The 23,979-nt window shown below is 46.7% G+C and overlaps 1 protein-coding gene across 1 annotated transcript; it reads right to left on the bottom strand.

The window, feature by feature from the left end:
- Positions 1 to 3,004: 3,004 nt before the first annotated feature.
- Positions 3,005 to 23,706, bottom strand: Tgm7 (transglutaminase 7). Its single transcript, XM_036186515.1, has 13 exons — positions 23,697 to 23,706; positions 16,717 to 16,899; positions 15,826 to 16,071; positions 14,065 to 14,183; positions 11,365 to 11,493; positions 11,105 to 11,282; positions 8,856 to 8,994; positions 8,402 to 8,505; positions 7,754 to 7,996; positions 5,787 to 6,113; positions 5,354 to 5,514; positions 3,416 to 3,549; positions 3,005 to 3,164 (listed from the first exon to the last, which is right to left on the bottom strand). Exons 1-13 carry the CDS (start codon positions 23,704 to 23,706, stop codon positions 3,005 to 3,007), a joined length of 2,133 nt encoding a protein of 710 aa, XP_036042408.1.
- Positions 23,707 to 23,979: the final 273 nt, after the last annotated feature.

Raw genomic sequence — 23,979 nt, forward strand, 5'->3', positions numbered from 1 at the left:
GACCAAGAAACCAACAGTGACTCTTTTGCCTGAACCTTGGTGTCTGAATAAGTCCTGGGCTCTGAGCCTAAGGAGGTGACTTACAGGTTTGGCCTTCTATTCCTACAGACCATTAGTCACAGGGTGTGGGGGAAGTATAGGGAGGCAGGGAGGTAGCTCTGATCACGACAGGATGCCCCTTGTTCAGAGAGGCTGGGCAAGATCTGAGAACGTCATCTTACTTTCCTATCTGGACCGAAGCAGGGCTGTGACCTCAGGAGAGGAACCCGAGTACATTACTCACCTGCTACCTCCAAAGAACAGGCCAGTTCAAGCAGGGTGGTCTGGAGAAGCCCCAAACCTTTCTAAGACCCACAGAGACTTGGGAGCTGATTTCAGACCTGCCAGAGATTTCTGGTATGCCCTGAGAAAGTCCTGGTCTCCTTGTGTGTAGCTCCTGGTATAACACCCTGGTCCCTAATCCAGGAAGATGGTGCTGAGGATGTTACAAATGACCACAACGGTCAGCCAGAATCAGAAGATCCAAAGGGAACTTTCTGCCTCCTCCCCTGGCCATCCCTCATAAATGGAGGCATCAAGAAAGTTAAGGGATTGGGGTGTCTCACATTTTACAAAACATGATTTGTGGTGGGTATTGTGTTCCCTGAAATATTGTGTGTTCCCCGAAATAAACATATCTGGGTCAGAGAACAGACAACCACTAGAACAAAGCCAAAAATGGTGGCTAGAAAATGGGAAGAGTAAGCTATAGCAGAAGTTGGGCGGTGGTGGCACACGCCTTTAATCCCAGCACTTGGGAGGCAGAGCTATCGGATCTCTGAGTTCAAGGCCACTTTAGAAACAGCTAAGCATGGTGACCCATGCCTTTAATCCCAGGAACCCAACCTTTAATCCCAGGGAGTGGGGACAGAAAGAGAAAGGTGTGAGGACTAGGAACTAAGTGAGAAAAAGCATGTAGTTAGTTAAGCATTTGGTTGGTTAAGCGTTCAGGCTTTGGAGCAACACAGTTCAGCTGAGATTCATGTGGAGGAGGACTCAGAAGCTTCCAGCCTGAGGAAAAAGGATCACCTGAGGAACTAGCAAGGTGAGATAGCTGTGGCTTGTTCTGTGTCTCTGATCTTCCAGTGTTCACCCCAATAACTGGCCTCGGGTTTGATTTCATTAATAAGACCTTTTAAGATTCCTGCCACAACAAATGAGTCCACTTTCTCATTTGACCTCTACAGCAACCTACAGCTGTCATTGTCACTTTGCATCTGGGGCATCTAAGGTCTCTCCATGGAATCAAGAGCAAGCACTTAGGGTTATTTGACACATTGCTGCTAGGTATCATGGACCCCAAACCTCTTGGCCCAAATGTCTTGAGTATGACAGACTCTGCACCTTGTCGGGACAGGAAGAGCAAAGTCTGGAGCTATGCTATTGGCATGACTTGTGCCAACTCTTTGCTCCACTGTCTGGGCATTTCTTTTGCCACCTTTGCCCACAGGAGTCCCTGCCTAGCCTCCTTGGTTGACTCTACTGGGTTGCTGTGAAGTAAGGAGATGAACTCTCCAGATTCTAAACTCTGGGTACACCACGGTGTGATGAACCTCATACTCTGGGCCTAGGGGATGACCCACTGGAAAGGAGCCTTGAGATGGCCTAGCTCATGTGACCAAGGAGAAGAAACAAAACCAGATGGGTTGCAATAAAACAAAACAAAACAAAAAACAAAACCTTCAAAACATGCCACTGAGTATGACTTTGAAAGCCACTTTCTGGGTGAGGAGAAGGAAGTCACCTGAGAGGAAGCCTACGAAGCAGAAATGATTAGGATACACCCACACCCCTTGGAGGCACAGCAGGAAGGAAGCCTGACTATACCAGGGAAGCAGCCAGGACAGGAATGACCAAATGGAGAAGGACATTTGGAAGAGAAGCAAAGTATTAATTTCAGAACGAGTCAGGACAGGTGACCCTGTCCAGAGGGTAGGAGCCACCCAGAACTCAGTAGTCATGAAGTACCGACAGAAATGCCCAGGGATGCTCATGGGGACATGGGGACAGCTGCCACACTGGGTGGAGCAGGACACGCAGCCTCCTACTCTTGCACCAAGCAGCTGGGTGTGGGTGGAGCTGGGGAGGCGCGGGCCTAGGGGCCAGCCTGAGATTAAAAAAAAAAAAAAAAAAAAAAAGACAATAGCTAAGGTGAGCAGATAAGCAAAAGAACTGGATGGGGAGGTCTTTAGTGAGAGGAGCCAAAGGAGGGCAGGGCCCAGATTCCTGGACTTATAAAAAAAAATGTCCATGAGGGTGGTAACAGCATGTAAAAGATGGGGAGCGAGGGGGGCGGATTTCTGTTCTTTCCGTATTATCAAGGATAAGCACAGGAGATTTTAATAACTACAGTGGAGAATGCAAAACACTGGCTCCCTCTGTCCTAAAAATAACAAAGATGTAAAAGAAGAGACTGTGGAGAGTTAGGATAGCAAGAAAGGATAGAAGATGGCCATGTTTGCCAAGTACCTGCTGGCCCAGAAGGGGCTCCCTGCATGCTGGGGGCTCTCAGGATGGAAACAGGGAAATTCTGCCCAGCAGCTTCTGGTAATTGGCCCTGCATTTGCTACCTCTCAGGCTCCCGCCTCACCTCTGCCTCTAGGCTCACTTAAGGGCATATGTGTGTAGAGACCTGGCATTAGAAAGGAGACCGGTGGGCTTAGTTTGTACATGAAGCCCTTAACAGAAGAAAGAGAAGACCGGAAGAGCAGAGAGGGGTGCCCACCCACCCAGCCACACAGTGGACACCCAGGCCAACGGGAACAGTAAGCAGCTCCTTAGCACAGGAGAGAGCTAATGCGTGTTTATTGCTCCTTCCCATGATGCACAGCAGTTCTACAGAGTTTCATTTGCCCCCACAACCGAGGCTGAATAAAGAAAACCCCCCTCAGAAGTAGAAAGCAGCAAGGCTATGCTGAGGATGGGGAGGGGGGCTGTAACGGGGACTGGGGGGCATCAGGAAGGCTCAGGAGACTGGGGCTGCAGCAATGAAGATGTCCTTGTAGCCTTTGATCTCCTTGACCTCGCTACTGCTGATGAGGACTTGTAGCTGGTGGGGCCCAGCTTTGATGGGGTAGAGCTCCAGCTGAATCTGGATGGTGTGTCCGGCCATCAGAGTCCCAAGGCTGAAAGTCAAAAGCGACCTGTTGGAGCCTGCAGGATTGGCTGCTTGTATGGGCAATGGGGCAGGAAGACCTGCTTAGTGAGTAGCGCCCCTCAGTACCACCAAACCCCCAGCTTTTTTGAGATTAGGGAAGTGGGGACCAGAGGGTGACATCTGGAGACTGAGAAGGATTCAGTGGTCCCATGAGGCACAGCTCCTCAGACACCTGCACCAGAGGAAGATCGGCAAGAGGCCAATGGTAGCATTACTCACTCTTTTGTTAGCTGCCCATCGATGAGACCGCTTCCCTCCAGAACCATGGTGCAATTATTCAGAGCCACCATTAGGGTGTTGGTGAGGATGATGTGGATGTTCAGGGCCTTGCCCACCTCAGCCCTTTCAAACACCTGTGTGGGGAGAAGACAGAGGTACCCCAGGCCTCACTGCCACACCCACTCAGTAACTCCTCCTGTGACCACCTAGAACTTCGGCGCCCCTAGTGGTAGAGACAACTCTAAACTGAGGCTAACACATACAACAAACTAACACATATGTTGACCTGTTTTAGAAGTTCAGGACACTCTAGCAAGCTGCCACCTGTCATGAATGGACATAGTGTTTCCCTTCCCACCATCTATTTGAAGATGCCTGCTGGATTTCATTGAGGTACTGGTCCCAAAGGGTTAGCAGTGTCTAGCGTGTGTTAAGTAGGATCCCAAGCACAAGCCCAGTCACTTATGATTGACTAGTGGTGTCTAACCCATGCAGAGGACTAAGAAGGAGTGTCATATGTGCCACCTATGTGCCACCGGTGATATCATTCCACTGGAAAAGAATGATGAAGCTGAGATCCCATGATGGATTAATGACAGTCAGGACCTAACCAAGGGGTCTAGATCCCAGCCTAGGAGCTTTCTCCCATCCTGATGTATCTTCTCCGAGATCAGCAGGACGGACTCATTTTCCCCCAGATGTTTTCAGTGCTTTGCTCTTGAGGTCTGTGTCATAGGGCAGCACAGCCTTAGCCTGTAATTGGAGGCAGGGCTTCTGCCTCACTCCTGGAGCCTAGGTCAGTGCCTAGGACAGCGATGATGGGCATCAGTAAATGAGTACTGAATCCAAATGAGCTCTGTCTGCCCAGATCACAACTGGGGGCATGTTCTAGCTTGGCCAGAGAATTAAAGGGTTGGAAGAGCACACCCTAACTTACCTGGAACTCAAACAAAAGAACCAAGTCTCCAAAAGGGTATCAAAATCAAGTGGGTGAAGATAACTCTGGAACCCAGCACAGTGACAGTAATCACCCACAGGTCTTACAGCCATGGTAACCATTCACAGCCTCCTTGACATGTGCTATGTTGTTTGGGGATCCCATTGCAACCAGGACTCCGCTCTGGGTAACAGAGCTTGTGTCTATACTTACAACTCTGCCCCGCTGTGAGCTCCACCCAGAAGGCATACAGCATCACCCGGCCTGACAATCTCAAAGTATGCCCAGGTGAACACTGCAATGCCCAGCTGACTTGCCATCAATATGGAGCCGTCTAACCATTGTTCTGCTAGCTAGTGCCAGGCATGCTGTGAACCAGGCTTCCAGGTACAGAGCTGGACTTGGGGTAGGCACTGGAAAAGTCTTGGGGAGAGGAAGGGAAAGGTAGGGAAGAATGCTTTGGGGAAAGGCAGCTCAGGTGACAGGAGACAGGGAGGACACCCACCCACCTCTGTGGACCTTTCTTAATGCCCTCCTCTGTAAGAGACACCCAAGCCACTCTAGCAGTGGGTCTCAAAATCTGAAGTTCACGTCTTGTTCTTCTTTCCTGTGGCACCACACATCTTATCATCAGTCATCTTTTGAATTTGACCATAAGGTCTGCCTGAAACCTGTCTCCTCTACTTCACACCCCCAAATCATTGCCTTTTTATCTCTACCTTTGTGAAGAGATCTCCTTACTTATACACCTCCACGGTAACATGCCTTCATCTGTTCTCGACAGAGAACTTTCCTCAACATCCTCTGCAAAATGTGACCTCCGTGAGACACCCCACCCTTTGTTTATGCAGAGCACCAGAGCCCACCACCTGTCAGCCTGCTGCCTATGATTGAGAATAAAGCCCCAGAGACTGTACTATACAGTAGGACGTGGTACCCCCCTCAAGCCCATGAGAACATCTTAGAGCCTCTGGGCCCCCATCTCTGTCCAGAGCCCTCACCTCAATAGATAAGTGGGGAGGCTCCAGAGAGAAATCTTTTAGGACCAGAATGAACCGCCCTGTTTCTTCAACCTCAGCGATGCCAGACACATGGATCAGCTTTTCATCTGTCAGCTTGTTCTTGTAATTGCTGTAGGGCAGCAGGAGCGGCCACTGTAGCTCTAAACAGAGGCAAAAACATCACCTTGAGTCCAAGAGATGGGTTAGAAAGGAATCATGCACTCAGAGGTCATTGTTGTCTGATGTGTTAGGATGACGTCACAAGTACTGCACTGGCGTCCAGCTGTGCAGCAACAGCATCTCTCCTGACCAGGAAGATGTGCATCCTGGGAGAGGGGTTCTCTGTGATTTGGCTAGAGCAGGCCAGCCTGATTCACAGACCCAAAACTCTCTTCTCTATAGGTGCTCCTTCTCATGCCTGCTACATACTCACCCTTCTCAAGATCCATATTCATGTGTACCACATGTCTCCAGAAGGGTTTCCGAGTGCTGCCCCCATGCAGCAGGGCCTGTGCACAAAAGCGTACAGTCAGTCCAATGGGGTCCTGACTATGGGTTCTGTCTGGCACCCTCTGGACATGTAGCATGAGCAGCAGGTCCTGGCCCCACATGGGTGCCCTAGGCAGGCGGAGTTGCAGCTGCACAGGCTTATCCTTAAAGCCCTCAGACCCTAGGAGATCCAGGAGGGATGAAGAGTCCCTTCTTGGTTCCAGCAACTTCCGGGAAGCCTTAATGAATACAGACCGCTCCTCAGAGGATCCTGGCAGAACAGATCCATACAGAACAAAGACATCAGTGGGGCAGGGTAGAGAGGACCAATGACCTTCTTGGGAAATGACTGGACTTCCAGCTGCCACTGTGAACGGCCACACAGAGAGGCATGCAGTATCATGGCTCAGATGGGGTTGGTGCTGCTCAGAGTACAGTCGCTATGTCTGTCAGTGTTCAGCTCTGTGTTATGAAACCCGGGGATGATACTGGGTTGCCCAGAATTGCTGAGATCATGTGATTGCTGAGTGTAGGATTCAATGTGGTTCTTTGCCATCAGTACTGTTATCATCATGACCATCACCATCATATCACCATTATCACCACCACCATCATCACCATCACCATCCCATCATCATCAAACCCAGAGGCTTCTCTTCCCTGCCTGCATTGTCTCTCCTAAAACACATATGCAAGTCTTTTTTTTTTTTTTGGTTTTTCGAGACAGGGTTTCTCTGTGTAGCATTGTGCCTTTCCTGGATCTCGCTCTGTAGACCAGGCTGGCCTCGAACTCACAGAGATCCCCCTGGCTCTGCCTCCCGAGTGCTGGGATTAAAGGCTTGTGCCACCACCACTCAGCCAGCAAGTCTTTTAGATAGAACTTTATCTCTTTCCCTTAGGAATAACTCAACATCTGGGCTCAAAATGCAAACTCGCTCCAGACTGTGGACTCCTCTAGAGCACTTACTATATTTCCAGTGTGTGCTGCACACAGGCTCATTTAGCCCTTTGAGGAGAGCTGTCTCATTTCACTGATAAGGAAGCCGAGGCAAGAGAAGATGGTCCAGGCTTACCCACTGACAGCACGTCAGTCCCTTGCTTAGTTCTCGGTGGCCAGAGTCCACCAAAGCCTTCCACAGCGCTGTCTGCTCCCTCCCACAGGCCCGGAGCCCTCTCCCTCCTGAGTGTCCATCTCTCCCCTTGCTTCTACTCCTACTGTGATGGAATAGTGAGACAGATGTGTGACCCTGATATAGTTACTAGATAAAATGCAGGACCTCCATTTAAATTTGAATTTAAGATAAGCAAATAATCTTTATTTTAATATTTTCATACTTACATGCAATATTTGGAATACACTTACACTAAAAACTATACCCAGTTAATTTGAATTTCAGATAAAAATAGTGAATTATTTTTTAGCACAAAGATGTCACACATAGGGCTGGCATGATGGCTTAGTGAAAAAGACATCTGCTGTCAAGCTTGACAACATGAGTTCAATGTCCCTGTGATGGAAAAAGAAAACCAACTCCTATAAGTTGTCCTCTGACACACACACTCACACACACACACACACACACACACACACACACACACACGCACGCTATGGTACATGTTCCTACACACATACACACAATAAATAAATGTATTAGAAAAAATTTAAACTGTCACATGTATCATTTGGGACATATTTATAATAATATATTTGTCTTAATTTATCTGGAATTCAAATTTAATTGAGCATCCTATATTCTTTTATTCTAAATCTAGGCAAATCTATTTTGGGATCAAGTGCCCAGGACCTAAAATAGTCCCCTAGGAGTTTGTCATGGTGGAGAGGTGGTGTTGTTTTAACCTGGGCCATCCAATGGTTACACCCATTCCCTCCCAAATCCAAGGCCCAGGCACCTTCTGGGTACTTGTAGGAACTGGTGATGTCCAGGCGCTCATCTGACCCTACCATCTTGGTGCTGATCGCCTTCCCAATGTAACTGGTATTATGGGCCAGGATTTCCTGGACCTGGCCACCTTCAAAAAGCCAAATGACCTCATCAGCATTCACTTGCGCATACACAAAAGGGGTGTCATAGGGCAGGTGGACATCCCCTTCCTTGATGGCTTTCACAGAGGCCGGACCACAGCAGAACAACCCTGTGGAAGAAGCAGGAATTATGGGATGTGGATGGTGAGATATGGACCCCAGGCAGCCGGTTGTGGCCATGGGAGGAGACGAGAAAGGATGGGCAGTGGCTGTAATGCCTCTCACACCCGAGCTTCCTCCAGTTTATCCAGGGCACTGATGCACACCTACTTTGTCTGATTCTCACTCACAGTCACCCCATGGATGTGGCTGTTGTCAACATCGCCTTCCAACTCCATAGGAGACGCAAAAAGGCTCACCGTTCCTCCAGGTGACCCCTCTGATCTGACACTGTCCTGACTACAGCCCTGGGAAGGGTGTGAGGTAGGAGACTGCTGCACCACCCTAGCTATGAGGGTGCACATCCTCATTGGCCTCCCAGTGAGCCTGGTCCCTGTCACATGATCCCCACGCACCACTGCTGGTTTGCTGTGGGGTGGGGTCCAGAACCTGCCAGCCATTGTACCCTGGTGGAAGGTCTTTCCGGATCATCCAGCACTCGTTCCAGACATGGAAATTCCTGCAGAAAGGAGGGAGGAGCCAGGGCTTATATTTCCTGATGGGTTTTCAGACATCAGACATTATGCAGAGTGGTTTATGCCTTTGCTTATAATTCTATATTCCTCTCATTTGTATCAGAAAGTAATTATAATAGAGAAAGCTATCAAGGAGCTGGCTATGGTGGTGCATACATTTGATCCCAGCACTTGGCAGGCAGAAGAGGGCAGACCTCTGAGAGTTAGAGGCCAGCCTGATCTACATAGAGAGTTCCAGAGCAGCACAGAGGGACCTTGCCTGATTCAGCCCTGGCTATCACAATTTGTCCCCTACCTGGGATAGTGCTGAGTTTTTACAGACACAGCCTCTTACCAGATTTTGTCTGGCTTCTGAGTCGGCAGCATTTCTGCAGTTCGGTCATAGTAGGTATCAATGGTCAAGTTCCCGTCTGTGTTGTGTGCAGAATGGAAATTGGAAACAACTCGGCTTGGAACACCTAAGCATCTCATTACTACAGAGAAGGAGAGATGGCTAAGATCAGTTCAAGCAGAATTATTACTTTTTCACGCATAGTTTCCAAACTTCAAACTTGCAGCAATTCTTTTATTCCCAAAGGGTGGCACCCAGAGAAGCTTCTGCCTGCCTGCCCATCAGTGGTATCCAGCCACAAAGTGGAAGACATCATTTGTGAGCCGCTTAAAACAATAATAGACTTATCATTTCTGGCTCTTTTTCCCCCCAGCTGCTCTCCAAGTTAAAAGCAAAGAGACTAACACATGTGAGAAAATCCAAAAGGGAGGAAAGGTGTGGTCAGTTTCAACGGAGAGACTGTGTGTGACTGGAGATAAGTAGCCTAACGTCTCTGGGTTAGTCTCCTTGTAAGGAAGTGAAGAGTTGCACAGGATGGCTTTCAGTTCTAAAATTCTGATCCTGTCATTCTATTTAAAGATACAAGTTGAGAGAAAGAAAAAAAAAATTAGAGGGCTGGGGATATAGTTCAGTGGTAGAATGCTTGCCTACAAGGATCTGAGTTCATTCTTCAGCACAGCAACATATATTAATAATTAAACAAACAAGAGTAAGGCTATTATAGCTAGAGCATCCATTCTGTAGAAAAGACAATGCGTGACATCAGAAATTAAAAACGACTCACCATCTTTGATGAGCCAGCAGCGCCCTCTTGTGGATCCTCAGGATGGTATGTAAGCTAAGATTTCACAGGCCTTTTCACTCAAAGCAGACATCCCATGCTTGACACACATACACAAACTAACCGCCTACAACCAGATGTAATCAAGAGCCAGGCATGTCTCAGGACGTCTGTCAGTGAGTTCAGAAGAAGTCTCTCCTACCCTCTCTTCCAAGGAGGGCAGAGTCTACAGAGGCTGCTGCTACAGTGTTTCTAAGGAGTCTCCAGCAGGGCCGCGTGTCTACGCCAGCACTGCACTGGGCTTTCTACACATCTGTAGGGGACCTGGGACTCAGACCTAAGCTGCAGGTTGCCAAGGTAACTTGGCAGTCACAGTTCTCCTCATTCAATAGCCCCAGCACTCTGTGAAGCGTGATGGCAGGAAGGGCTTGCAGAGGGGCCAAGCCAGGGATCTAGTCCTTCTCCTGTTCATGCTAGGATTTGAAGGTTCAAGGTGATCTTATAATGGCCACCCGGCTCCCACTGGAGGCTTTCCAGGCCAAGGCAGAACAGGGGCTACAGGAAGCCAGAGTAGTCACGCATAAGTAAGCTGATGAGGTCACTCTATGTGTACTCGGATTTAAATCTCTGCCTCTGAGGCCCCTGAACATAGCTACATACATAGTACGACTATGCTTCCCTTCAATGAGTCAAGGACAGAAGATTGTTCTTACCCTATGCCCCACCCCCTCCTCCAATGGAATCCACCTATTACTGCAGAAAACACCTAGCATACAATGTGACTAGACAGCCCCGTAGAAGGGGGAGACTGGTAACACCTCAGTACCCCAGGCTCTTCAGCTTCCCAGATACTTGGACCAGGAATTTGGCACTGAACTGTGAACAGTTGAGTATGCACTCAATTAAGTAAAGTGTACATTCTCCTCATGGGTAGTTAGCAAGGTAGCAAAGCTCTAATTGTAAGTCAAGTCTCTCAGGGAGGTCTACTTGTGAGGTCAGGCTATCCAAGACTGTCTACTTACACTTCCAGCTTCCACCTCTGGCCCACTGCAGCAAGTGGGAAGAAGTGTTCTGCCTTTTGTGGGGACTACAAGTTGCTCTATCCAAAATGGCCACCTTTCTCTCTGTCTGTCTGTCATCTCTTGAGACAAGATCTCATCTAGTGCAGGTTAGCCTAACTCCCTATGTAGCCAAGGAAACTCCCGATCCAACTGCCTCCACTTCTCAAATGCTAGGATAGAGGCATGCCCCACTATGCCCAGCTCAGGTGCCCACTATTAGCATCTTCATCAAAGAGACTGTGGAGTGATCATTCTCTGGAGGCTGAATAGTGTGCAGGTTAAGAACTCATGTGCGCACTGCTCCTAACCATGGACCATTCATGAGCAGCAGTGGACTCTGAAAGCAGGGATGATTGTGGCCTGACATGAAGGAGAAACCAGAAAGAGTCAGAGGGAAAGACTTCACTCACCTGTGCACATAACAGCGGCAAAGATCCAGCACTGTCCATACCTCACAGGCTGCCCACCCCTGGCTGACCACTGCCGCAAGATGGCCACGCTGCCATTCCATTCCAGAGGGCTGATGCCCTGGGAGTAGTCCTCTCCCCAGTTCCCCTGAAGCACACCACTGTCATCATTGCTGTTGATCTGCAGAGCAGACAGCTGGGTTTCCACAACATCCCGGAGACGCTCAGGTTGTTCTCAGGCAGGGGCAAGCTTTAGCTCTTACCATGGCACTCACCACCCTGCATACATACACCACGTCACTCCTCTGAGAATGGTCTTTGGATGGGTTCTTTAGAAAGTAGAGGCTCTTGTTCAGGATCTCAAAGCAGATATCAATGATGTCCTCTTCAAACTTACAAGGTATGGGAAGGGAGGAATCAGAGAAAAGCAAAGATGTGTAGAGTCCAGGAACTTGGGCATTAACAAGTTTTTTAAGGAGTGGTGTTTGTGAGAGGAGGGCTGAAGGATTTAGTCATAAGACAAGATCTTACGTCAGATAGAAATCAAGTTGGAAATGCATTGCAATAACTCTTTAAAAAACTAAGCTATGCGGCTCTTTACAGAAAATGCAAAAGAAGCTGGGCGTTGGTGGCGAACACCTTTAATTCCAGCACTCAGGAGCCAGAGCCAGGGGGATCTCTGTGAGTTTGAGGCCAGCCTGGTCTACAAAAAACAAAAAAGAAAAAACAAAAAAGCAAAAGATTTGAGAGAATGGGAGAGAAGGCTTTTGAAACCCAGATTTAAAATGATAGGACAAACAGAAAGAGGAGCATGGAGACATTTCCCTGAGGTATTTTAGCATGGTGGGTCCCAAGGTCATCTGTCTCCAGGACTTGTGGAAACAGGGAAAGACCACGTGGATGAGTATTTGCATGATCTCATATTTGCATACGAGACCAGCATTTGAGAGAAAGGAGAAGATGGCAGAGAGTATTGGAGTCAGGGCTAATGTCGCATGCATTGGAAAAGCCAGGATAGGCTTATGAGATATGCTAACAACATGTGTTTGTGACAAATGTCGACCCTTTGCCTGTCAAATGCGCCACTGTCCATCTCAGCTTCAAAACACTTCACAACTTGCAGGAGTTGAGGGATGGGAGAGTCTGATCTTCCTCAGCAAAGCTCCCAACATCTGCCACCCCTTAGACTAACAGGAAGGGAGAGACCACATGGACCATGGCTGAGAGTGGAAAAGTCATCCACAGCCGACGTCCCCTGACCCCACCTGCTGCACGCACGCAGCAAAGGGGCTTTGCAGTAACTCGATATTTGATGTACTCTAGATCTTTTTATTGTATTAAAATTCACTTTTTCAGTTGTGATCATGAGTAGTGGTTAGTTATTTTCAGAAAGAATCTTTATCCTCTGTGACTATGTCGTGACATGTTATCGGATTAAATGATACACTATCTGTAATTTCCTCCCACAGGTCCAGTGCTAAGAAGAGGAACAGAGGCGCCTAGAACAAGGCTGGTTGCACCTTCTTGTAAAGGGCCAGTAGCAAATATCTCACCTGGAAGCCCATAGGCTCTGTTTCAACTTCTGCCACAAGGCATAAAAGCCTTCAGCATCAGCTATATGAAGGAGCGTGCCTGAGTCCTAGTGAAATGGTATTTATAGATACTGATATTTACAGATACTTCTCTACTCGCTAAAGTCTCAAAATAGTATTTCTTTAAAATTCTTCCCAACAGTTTCAAAGCACGAAAAGTATCTTTCCTGGTGACTCATGCAAAAGCAGTACTGTTGCTGCAGCACAGAGGCTACATAGGAAATTAAAGGCTAACCTGGGAAATCAAGTCAGTGAGAACCTGCCTTAAAAAACATAAACATAGGCTGGAGAGATGGCTCAGAGGTTAAGAGCACTGGCTGTTCTTCCAGAGGTCATGAGTTCCATTCCCAGCAACCACATGGTGGCTCACAACTATCTGTAATGAGATCTGGCGCCCTCTTCTGGCATGCAGACAGAACACTGTATACATAATAAATAAATCTTTAAAAAAACATAAACATAAACAAAAATACCCACACTAGGGTGGGATAGGGAGAGGCATGATGGCTCAGTGGGGGAAAGTGTCTCCCACAAACCCAGATGACAGGAGTCTGGTCCCAGGCCCACACAGTGGTTGAAGGGAAATGACTCCTCATGCTGTTCTCTGGCTTCCGTACGTGCCATGGCATGCATGTACCTATACATGTGCACACACATGAATAAATAAAATTAATTAATTAAAGCACTAGGAGAAGGACTGCAGAGATGGCCCCACAATTAGGAACACTACCTGCTCTTTCAGAGCACCTGAGTTCAATTCCTGGCACCTACATAACTCACAATCTTCTGTAGCTCTAATCTCGGGGAATTTATCACCCTCTTGTGGCCTCCTTGGGCACTAGGCACACACATGGTGCATGGACATACAAACAGGCAAAATTGGGCTGTTTTCAAATTATAGAAGAATAAAAGGCTCTACTGGCCCCTAGTGGGGCTGGTAATTGAACATAGAAGTTCATTATAGTTGTTCGACGTTCATCATGCTTTGCTCCTTCCTTTCTTTCTTTCTTTTCTTTTCTTTCTTTCTTTCTTTCTTTTTTTTTTTTTTTTTTTTTTTTTTTTTTTTTGAGACAAGGTTTCTCTGTGTAGCTTTGGTGCTTTTCCTGGAACTCACTCTGTAGACCAGGCTGGCCTTGAACTCACAGAGATCTGCCTGCCTCTGCCTCCCCAGTGCTGAGATTAAAGGCATTCGCCACCACTGCCCGGCACTCCTTTCTTAATAAACCACAAAAATCTTGAAAAGAAAGCCATATTTTCTTTGCTTGGCCCTCTTGTTGGGTGGGAAATTGACCAGCACTTCACACTGTGCCTTCATTGGCTAACAGCCCCCAACATGCCCATCCCAGGCCCACATCCAAGATCGGAAGTTACCTGCCCGTAGTTCCAAGGCCTGGAGGTAATTGAATTTTCTTGACCCTTGTAAACAAAGCCATAGTCACTCATGACATATTCCTGCAGCAGGGTTTCACTCGGCAGGTAGACATCATCCTCTGAGCAGTGAAGAGTAACAGAAAGAGAAAGAAATCACCAGGCCAAGAACAAGCCCAAAATTAAAAAAAGCATAAAAGTAACAACGTCTTTCTGGAAAGAGGAAGAACAGTCAACGGGTGACTGAGAGTAACAGAAATTAAGACTGGACCCTCGTAAAAGCTAGCTATGTGCTTCTTCAGAGGCCAGCAACAAATCTATGCTATAAAAAAAATGACAGAATGAAAATTATAAGATTATTCTAGATTTTGGGGAACATACAGAAAAAACATCATTCATTACCACTACTCAGAAATACCCACCAATACACTATCTTCTTGCTGTATACATATACATAATTAATTAGAATCAAATTAAATTCCACTTGCTAAATTATCCCACTTAACATCACAGTATAAGTATTTTCTTTTCTTTCTTTTTGTTTTGTTTTGTTTTTGTTTTTAGAGACAGGGTTTCTCTGTGTAGTTTTGGCACCTGTCCTGGATCTCACTCTGTAGACCAGCCTGGCCTTAAACTCGCAGAGATCCGCCAGGCTCTGCCTCCTGAGTGCTGGGATTAAAGGCATTCACCACTGCCCGACATGGTGGTGAATATGGATATTTTCATCATGTTGTTAAAAATTCTTTGTGAGCCAGGTGTGGTGGCGCACACCTTTAATCCCAGCACTCAGGAGGCAGAGCCAGGTGGATCTCTGTGAGTTCGAGGCCAGCCTGTCTACAGAGTGAGTTCTAGGACAGGCACCAAAACTACACAGAGAGACCCTGTCTCAAAAAACTAAAAAATAAAAATAAAAATTTGTGGGGCTATAGTGATGATTCAGTGGTTAAGAGCACTGGCTGCTCTTCCAGAGGACCCGGGTTCAATTCTCAGCAACCAAATGGCAGCTAACAACTATAACTCCAATTCCAGGGGGTCTAATACCTTCACACAGACACACATGCAGGCAAAACACCAAACCACATAAAATAAGCATAACTAAATAATTTTTAAAAATTCTTTGTGGGACCAGGTGCGATATTGGGCAATTTCATTCCAGCACTTGGGAGGCAGAGTCAGGTGGGTCTCTGTGAGTTCGAAGCCAGCCTGGTCTACTTAGTCAATAGTGCTACATAATCAGAGCCCATCTCAAAACAACAAAACCCAAACCAAAAACTTTATTAAAGTGATTTTTGCCATTGAGTATGGTGGTTCATGCCTATAATCCCAACACTCAGGAGGCAGAGACAGAGGATCATGAGTTCAAGACCAGCCTAGACAACACAGCAAGACCCCATCTCACAAAAGGACAAAAACTTAAACAAATACATTTAAGGCTGGTGAGAGGATTGGACAGGTAAAGGAAATTACTGCTAAACCTGGTACCCTGAGGTCAATCCCTGGGGACCCACATGCTGGAAGGAGAGAACCAACCCCACAAGATGACCTTCATACATGTAGGTGAACACACACACACACATACACACACACACACACACACACACACACACACACACAAAACAAAAAACACCTTAATTTTTTTTGTTTCAGCACATAGTAATTTGTTGCACAGATATGCAATGATTATCTGCCAGGCTTTGCCAGAAGACCCTGAAAGAACATTCCCAATGCATCAGATTAGCACTACAAGCTGGGAGCAAGTCCTACCTCTGCTCCATGGGTTAAAAAGCAAGATGAAATTCCCCAGTGGGTAAGTCACACCAGGACCCTGGTCCCGAGAAATCTCTGTCTTTAGTGTGTAATGACCAATGGCTGCACTGGCTGGCGTGAGAATGGAGACTTGGAGAGAGTTGTTGTCAATGGTGAAGTCAGCAGCACTCCAGACATTCCCAGGCCGGGTCTGGATGAGTAGGAAAGTAGCTCGGGTTCCCAGAAGCTCTGTGGGCTCTGGTCCTGAGGAAGAGAGAAAGGAGATCCCAGAGGAAGGTGCAAAACTCTAAGTGATGGAGCTGGAGGCATGATGGTTCAGTGGTTAACCTTGTATACTGCTCTTACAGAGCACTGGAATTTGGACCCCAGAACTCATGTAAGACAACTCAAAATTACCTGTAGCTTCAGCTCCAGGGGATCTGTGCCCACTTCTAGCCTCTCGGTATGTGTGCCCACACACACTTAAAAGTAATAAAATAAAGTAAAATAAGTGTGATATGATTCCCTGTGGCCTGGCAGAAACCCTACCTTCTCCCAACGTTTGCTAGAGCCTTTTGATTCAAGGCTTTTACTTACATTTAAGCTCTTTGGGTGTCTGATTTTTTTTTTTCCATTTCCAATCTGTAAAATGAGAGCCTGGTAGGAAAAACTTAAAGTCTTCCATGAGAACTGAAAGGAAGTCATGGCTGGGGAGTTTTACCACCATGCCTGTGTACTTAGAGGTTGGCTGTTGTGACTAAGACATCACAGTTTGCTGACCTGGTCAAATATTTCTTTAATAGGACCAATAGTACTGATATGAGGATCCTGGGGGGGTCCCAGGAGAGAGGGGAGGGCACCTCAGAGACAGTTGGCAAGAGCCCTTCCCCCAGAGCAGAGTGAGCTCACCTGTCTCAGCCACAAAGGTGAGGTGGTCCTTCTGGGGCTGGAAGGGTCGGTTGAAGGTCAATGTTAAGCTGAAGTTCTGAGCACGGCGTAGGATGAGCTTCGTCAAGCCCATCTCCTGGGTGTGGTGGTCCCTGTTGTTCCTGGGGATCTGCAGTTCCACAGACCTGAGTTCCAAGGCTGCCACTTGGGGAGGGAGGACAGGTCACTGCCCAGCTGAGATGTGGAATCATTTCTACAGACCCTGACTGACATTAGCCTTTCTGTTGTCTGCCTTTTTTTTTTTTTTTTGGTTTTTCCAGACAGGGTTTCCCTGTGTAGCTTTGCACCTTTCCTGGAACTCACTTGGTAGCCCAGGCTGGCCTCAAACTCACAGAGATCCGCCTGGCTCTGCCTCCCAAGTGCTGGGATTAAAGGCATGCGCCACCACGCCTGGCTTGCTGTCTGCCTTCTAATTTCACGACAACCTCAAAGGGTAATTCAGGAGTTCCTAGCAGGGGAGAGGAAGGACTATCAGTCCTAGTGACATCAGCGCTGGAGGATTGGTGTCCCAAAGGGCAAAACAAACTCCAGATCATGGAAAGTCACTCTATCTATCATCCTGCTGGGTTAAGAATAAACACATTGGAATTTTGTGTGGATGAAGTTGGGTTGTCTGGAGGCTGGACATCTGCTACAAGGCAAGTCCCTGATTTCAGGTATGGGGGCAGGGGCAGGCTTACTTTCTGATTCTCAGTTTTGTTTCAGGTCTATGTGGGGGGTATTGTGTGTATACACCTAGTGTATAGTTTTAAGATTCTCCTAGCACAGTAGACAAGTTTATGAAGCTTCTAGAGTGACTGGGCCCTGGGTTATCAACTTGCCAAGTCACTTGGGAGACCTTGAACAAGTCACCTAATAGTCCTATACATTAGTGTGTTCATCTAACAAGCAGAGAGATGATTGTGTTCCTACTTTATAGGGTTCCCACCGGCCTTCAGTGAGGAGGCATGCATGAGAACCTCTGCACCATGCCACACACAGAGAAAGTGCTTTGTAATTCCTAGCAACTATGCAGCTCACTTTGAATTTGCTTTGCTGTTCCTGCTACTGATGTTCATATTGCATTCACTGTCAATAAAAATTCATTAGGTCTTTCCTCTAACAAGTCCAACCTATTAGTAGGTTGTAAGTGACTACCTCCAAGCCAAACAACCACCATCCAAGGGCATTCAGCTTTGCCTGCTAACAGAAAGATTACCCCAGGTGGGCTTTGTTGACTGTTTACACCCCTTCTGGAAAAGTGAGGAGAGTCATGAGACCCTTACCAGAGTCTCCAGCCACTCCTCAGCACCTGTTGTATGCAACTCTACCTTATTTCATGTGGCTTCATGGAAGGGTTACAGTATGTAAGCGAAGGGAGGACTCCATCTATGCAGCCAAGGGAAAGGCCCTGCTTAGTAAAGGCTTTCCCAGGTGTAGCCTGTTCAAGGAGGAACATCCGCATCCCTGCAAGTACCCTGTCCCCTGTGCTCTGTGAGGAAGCCTAATAAACTCATTGGTTCCCCAGAGTGAGCTTTGTCAGAGTCTGTTTGTCACCGGGACTTTAGTTTTAGGAGAAGGGGTGGATGCTGCTGATATCTTTCCCTAGAAGGAATTTTAGCAGCGTAGTTTATGGGATCAACTGTAGGGAAGATAAAATGGCTTAAGAGACGACTGGTCATCCAGGTAAGATCCCAGGGACCTACATGCTGGAGGGAGAGAACTGACTCCCTAAAACTGTCCTCTGACCCCGACATGTGTGCTTAATGTTAAAGTAACACACACAAATATAATATATAATTTTAAAAGAAAGGTGACAAAAAACAAAAACAAAAACAGGATAGCCGGGTGGTGGTGGCGGTGGCGCACGCCTTTATAATTCCAGCACTCGGGAGGCAGAGGCAGGTGGATCTCTGTGAGTTCGAGACCAGCCTGGTCTACAAAGCTAGTCCAGGACAGGCTCCAAAGCTACAGAGAAACCCTGTCTCAAAAAACAAAAACAAACAAACAAAAAAACACACAACAGGATAGACAGTGCCACAAAACATGGGGCACTGGAAAAGCAAGGACAATTTTATGTGCAAATGAGTCACGGTGTGAATTATGGGTCACGGTGAAAAGTTTGAAAGCAGCTAGCTTAGATCCTGTTGGAAGCTGACTACCTCATTTTCTTGAGGAGTCTGAAATGTTCATACCAAGACCACTGGATTTCCCAGGAAGGCGTTTCATTCTAAACATGCCTTCCAGGGGCCCGCCCACCTTGAAAGCTCATGTACCCTGAAAAGGAATGAAGGGGTCCTCACATGTGCCGTCCAGGAGAGAACAGAGCTGAGGCAGGCTTTCCTGACTGCTGCTCACTTTGGAAAGCAGAGGAGAGAGGGAGGGAGGTTGCCTTCTCTCAAGCCCAAGGCTGCGTGCATGAAGAGATACAGTCACCGCCAGAGACTTGGGCTTTCTTTTTATCCCATGTAATGTAATGATGTGTTGGCTCACCCAAGGGTTTTCCGTGTCAAGGAGACATGACTGAGAATAAAAGGAAAGGCTTCCAATGAAGCCAGAAAGGAAAGCCAAGAGACTCAGGAAGAAGCTCAACAATGCAGGAAATCCAGTAGAATCAATTAGAAAAGCGCGTCAGCGCCCACAAGGCCTGACTTGGATGTGGTCCCATTGGAGGTAATGGTGTGAGTAAGAGTCAGACACAAGACTCCTGGCGCTTACTCAATTAACACAATGACAGGGGTATAAAAGGATGAAATTATATCCGGATGTATTATCAGCCTTTAAAAAGGGGTGGGAGGAGACATCAAAACAGTTGTCGACCTAGGAGGAATCCTCTGAGAAACTCAAACCTGAGCCGGCCTTGCTCCCAGGCAGGGCGCCATCCCTCCACTTGAGTCTTGGTTCTGAGGGAATTACAATCATGCACAGGGCTTTCTTCAGCGGCCGAAGATGCCCCACCCCAGGATTCTTTGCTTTCATACATCTTTCTTTTCTGCAGAGCATTGAATAGCATCTAGAGTTAGCCCCACAAAAGCAGAGACCTTGGTCAGCTCGAACCTGGATTTCCCTATGTCTGGAACCACACATTTTAGAAAATCATGCTTGTGTTCAGAGAATTCCTACTACAGTCCAGATCATTATCCGTGTCCAAATCATTTTTATTCTCACAAATCCTCTGTAATGGAGTTAATATTGTTCCTGACATGCAGAGGGTTCAAGCCCAAGCAGGCTGGCTCCAGTGTCTGTCTATCCCTTAGTCTTTACCATCTCCCGCCTTCCCCAGGAGGCAGGTGCTAAATAATAGTTATTAAATGGACAGGTGCATGTGCTTGAACTTCAAGGAATGGGGCATCAGAAGGGCAGTCAAGGGGGTCATGGTAGTTCAAAACATATAAAAATGGCTATAAAAATTAAGACTAGGAACCAGGCAGTGGTGACATATGCCTTTAATCCCAGCACTCAGGAAGCAGAGGCAGGCAGATCTCTGTGAGTTTGAAGCCAGTCTGGTCTACAGAGTGAGTTTCAGGACAACCAGGGATACACAGAGAAACCCTGTCTCAAAATAATAATAATAATAATAATAATAATAATAATAATATCCATATTTGAGCTATTAAAATATTGAAAATCATAGCAATACCCTGTTTGTTGAAGGCATGTGGAAATAGATTGCCTCATATACCACAATGGGAGCATAAAATTTATTCAGATACAGACCTTTTAGAGACAGGATCCTTGGAACAAGCTGAATCAGCCAGTCTAGCTGAATCAGCAAGTTCTGGGTTCAGTGAGAGACCCTGCCTTAATATACGAGGTGGAAACTGATCAATAAAAACACCCAACACAGTCTAGCCTTTGCCTGTACAGACACAGACATGAGTGTAAATATGTGTGTATGTACACACACACACATACACACACACACACACACACACACACACACACACACACACACAATCAAAGAATAAGGAGAAATCACCCCCTAGATGCTAAAAGTAAAATAAAAGGTACTGAAAATTGTAGGAAAGGTTGCATTCCTTCAAGTTTTTCAGTTTGTCAAGCAGTTGTTTTGGGGAAGTGTCACTTTGATTAAAGATGGGTTTTGAACAGGAGTGGCTCGTCAAAGCTGTACTTTGAGATTAACTTAGCTGTGGTGCTTAACCCAGACCAGAGCAGGGAAAGCCGAGGGTGGAGATGGTAGTGGCATGCTGTTGCAATGATCTAAGTTGAAGGCTAATGGGACAGGGAGAGCCTGAGAGGGACCACCCGTGTGCAGCAGGGACCGACCTCTACAGGTATGTGGTAGCTAATAAATAAGTGTTGCAATGATGTGATTTGCAGGGCTTCCTAAGACCCCTGCAGGTGTAGGTGAAGATCAGGGCCAGAAAAAAGAATCCATCGCCAAGGCCTGGGATGCTTCAGGAAGAGACATGAAAGGTAAGTTACATGTGGTACAACCGGCAAGAGAATTGGCCTCTGCCACCAAATTCCAGCTGAATTCAGGGTCTTCCTCTGCCTTACATTGCATTTGTGCTAGCTCTCTCTTTCCACTTACTACATTATTATTATTATTATTATTATTATTATCTGAGGACTTTGATGCATACTTCACTCCTTTTTATTTCTTCCGTTTTAAAAAATGAGAACTATTACAATCTATGCAGCAAAAGTTTATGAAATGATTCCTATGTGGTAAGATTACTAGAATGTTCTGTAGGTATTTAAGTGTGAGAAAATAAAAATTTCTCATAACTCAAAAGCTTAAATCCAAACTCCTCCAAAGTATGGGTCCAACAGACTCTTATCTCCCAGGTTCTTATAAAATAACTCTGACTCTCTCACACTGTGTCCTCCAGATGGACCATGCCCACATCTAGACAGCCCCAACCCTCCCTTAAGCTCTCTGTGTCTCTACCACACCAGTTTTCCAAGCAAAATTCAGCACCTACCTTCCTGAAATCCTTTCAAAGCACTTTTCTTTAGAACATAGGACCTGCCACAATAGTCGCGTCTGTAGTTCTGTGGCTGATATTTAGTAGGTGTTAAGAAGGCTCCAGGCTTTCTGTACATATCTCCTTTTATTCCTACAACTATCCCATGAGCTATTATCAACCTCATGTGACAGATAAGTAGAAAGATGATTAGTAAGGTCAAATGACTTGCCCAGTGGTACCTACTTATTGCCATTTAAATTTGGTTTAACTAATATGCCTAGTTCCTCACCTGGAAGGTGGTCCTAGAGTGGACGATTCCTGACCTTCCCTTCCAGACAGCCATCTAAAGAGCAAAGAAATGGACAGATCTAAGAGGAGCTGTTCTACTAGAAGAACTGAGGAGCCATTCTCCAGTCTGGGGTTCTCTGTCGGACCCAAGTGGGGCCAAACAACCAAGAAAAACCACAATTCCATTTCCACCGCATCATTCAAAGGTGCCAAAGAGTGCAAAAGTCGGGACACCAGATGCAGCTCAGGTGATAGGGCCTTAGCATGCACAAAGCCCTAGGTTCAATTCCCAGCACCACTAGGGTATGGTGATCTGCACCTGTAATCCTAGCACTTCAGAGGTGTAGGCAACAAGATCAGGACCAGCCTGGGCTACCTAAGACCTTATCTCAAATGACCAATAAGAAACAAACAAACAAACAAACAAACAACAAAAAGTATAGAAAATCTTAAGTAGATTAGTAGGTTGGAACAGAACCAGCCCCAGGACCCATCTGATCTATTTCCATATTCTGTAATTCCTTAGGCTCAGAACCACCTATATTTTCAGTTGATTGCTTACTGCTGACTATATTACTTCCTTGAAGTGTTTTTGCTGAATGGTTGTTTATGTGACTAATTAACTGTTTACACCCCAAGCCTAGTAGTTTTAATAGCTGTTATTCAGCAGAAAGCAGTTCCTGGGTTGGCTGCACAGGTAAAATCATTAAGTCTCTTGGCTCATGAATAAAAGTAGCTATAAATATTAAAGAGTCATCTTGTCATGATCATAAAGTGCAAACTAAACCCATGATGAGATGCATCTTTGGTCTATTGAAAATGCTTGAAATAAGATAATCTATTTTGTTCAGAGCATATAGAAAGGAGATGCCTCATATAGTGAGCATGGGATTATATACACATACAGACTTAAAGTCAGCTGATGCCATCAACACTTAAAGTGGATATTGCCCTTGCTCCAACATTTCTTCTTTTAGAAGTTTTGCATATAAAATACTTCTGTACATCTCTACAAAGTTCTACCAACAGGGGCATCCATTGCAGCATGATTTGTAAGCATAAATACTACTAAATGATAAATGCCTATCAGTAAGAGACAGTAACTAATTAACATGTTTATTAAATAAACTGTGCCCATACGTCCTACTTGGGCTTCCCAAGGCCATTCCAGCTTCGAATTTTAAAGGCAGAATGGTCTACAGCTTCAGGAAAGAAAATGGAGGCCTGTATGATATGTTCCAAATGAAGGTGGGGAAACAGGAGGAGGGATACAGGTTACACAGTGAGCTGTCCACTGCCGGAGCAGGCTCTCTCTGTGGAGCAGGCTCTCTGGAGCAGGCTCTCTCTCTGGAGCAGGCTCTCTCTCTGGAGCAAGCTCTCTGGAGCAGGCTCTCTGGTGTAGGCTCTCTGGAGCAGGCTCTCTGGTATAGGCTCTCTGGAGCAGGCTCTCTGGTGTAGGCTCTCTGGAGCAGGCTCTCTGGTGTAGGCTCTCTGGAGCAGGCTCTCTGGAGCAGGCTCTCTGGAGCAGGCTCTCTGGTGTAGGCTCTCTGGTGTAGGCTCTCTCTCTGGTGTAGGCTCTCTCTCTGGTGTAGGCTCTCTCTCTGGTGTAGGCTCTCTCTCTGGTGTAGGCTCTCTCTCTGGTGTAGGCTCTCTGGGCTTCTCTGCACTCCTCCCTTCCCAGGCTTACTCCCTCTCCTGACTTCCCACCACATAAACGTGAAAGAGATTGCCAGTACTCACCGGGATCCATCTCCCTCAGGTCAGTCAAGGCCCTTCAAGTGGCCAGCATTAGGGTGCTGGTCCTGATGCCTCTCGGCGTGTTAGAGTCTTCCTTCCATCATGGAGTTGGGTGGGGCTGCCACTTCCTCCTCCTCCCATCCCTTCCCTGAAATTTCCCGTTGTTCCAGGTGCCTTCTAGCTTAAGGGAAGAAGCCCTGCCTTAAGCCTATAAAAGCCTTGCTGAGGAGTTTTGTTTCTGTGCCCTTCTAAGCTGTGAAGTACCCAGTGATGTGGAAGACAAGGC

This window comes from Onychomys torridus, chromosome 4 (assembly GCF_903995425.1).
Source record: "Onychomys torridus chromosome 4, mOncTor1.1, whole genome shotgun sequence".
In the NCBI taxonomy this organism is placed as follows: Eukaryota; Metazoa; Chordata; class Mammalia; order Rodentia; family Cricetidae; genus Onychomys; species Onychomys torridus.

Bases quoted from the DNA above. Each gene is read 5' to 3' on its own strand.
- Tgm7 (XM_036186515.1), bottom strand. The intron at 7,997-8,401 runs GTGCGTGGGGAT...CTTCTTCCACAG, and splicing joins CCCACAGCAAACCAGCAGTG to GGTTGTTCTGCTGTGGTCCG. The intron at 6,114-7,753 runs GTGCCTGGGCCT...CTGTTCTGCCAG, and splicing joins TTCCTACAAGTACCCAGAAG to GATCCTCTGAGGAGCGGTCT.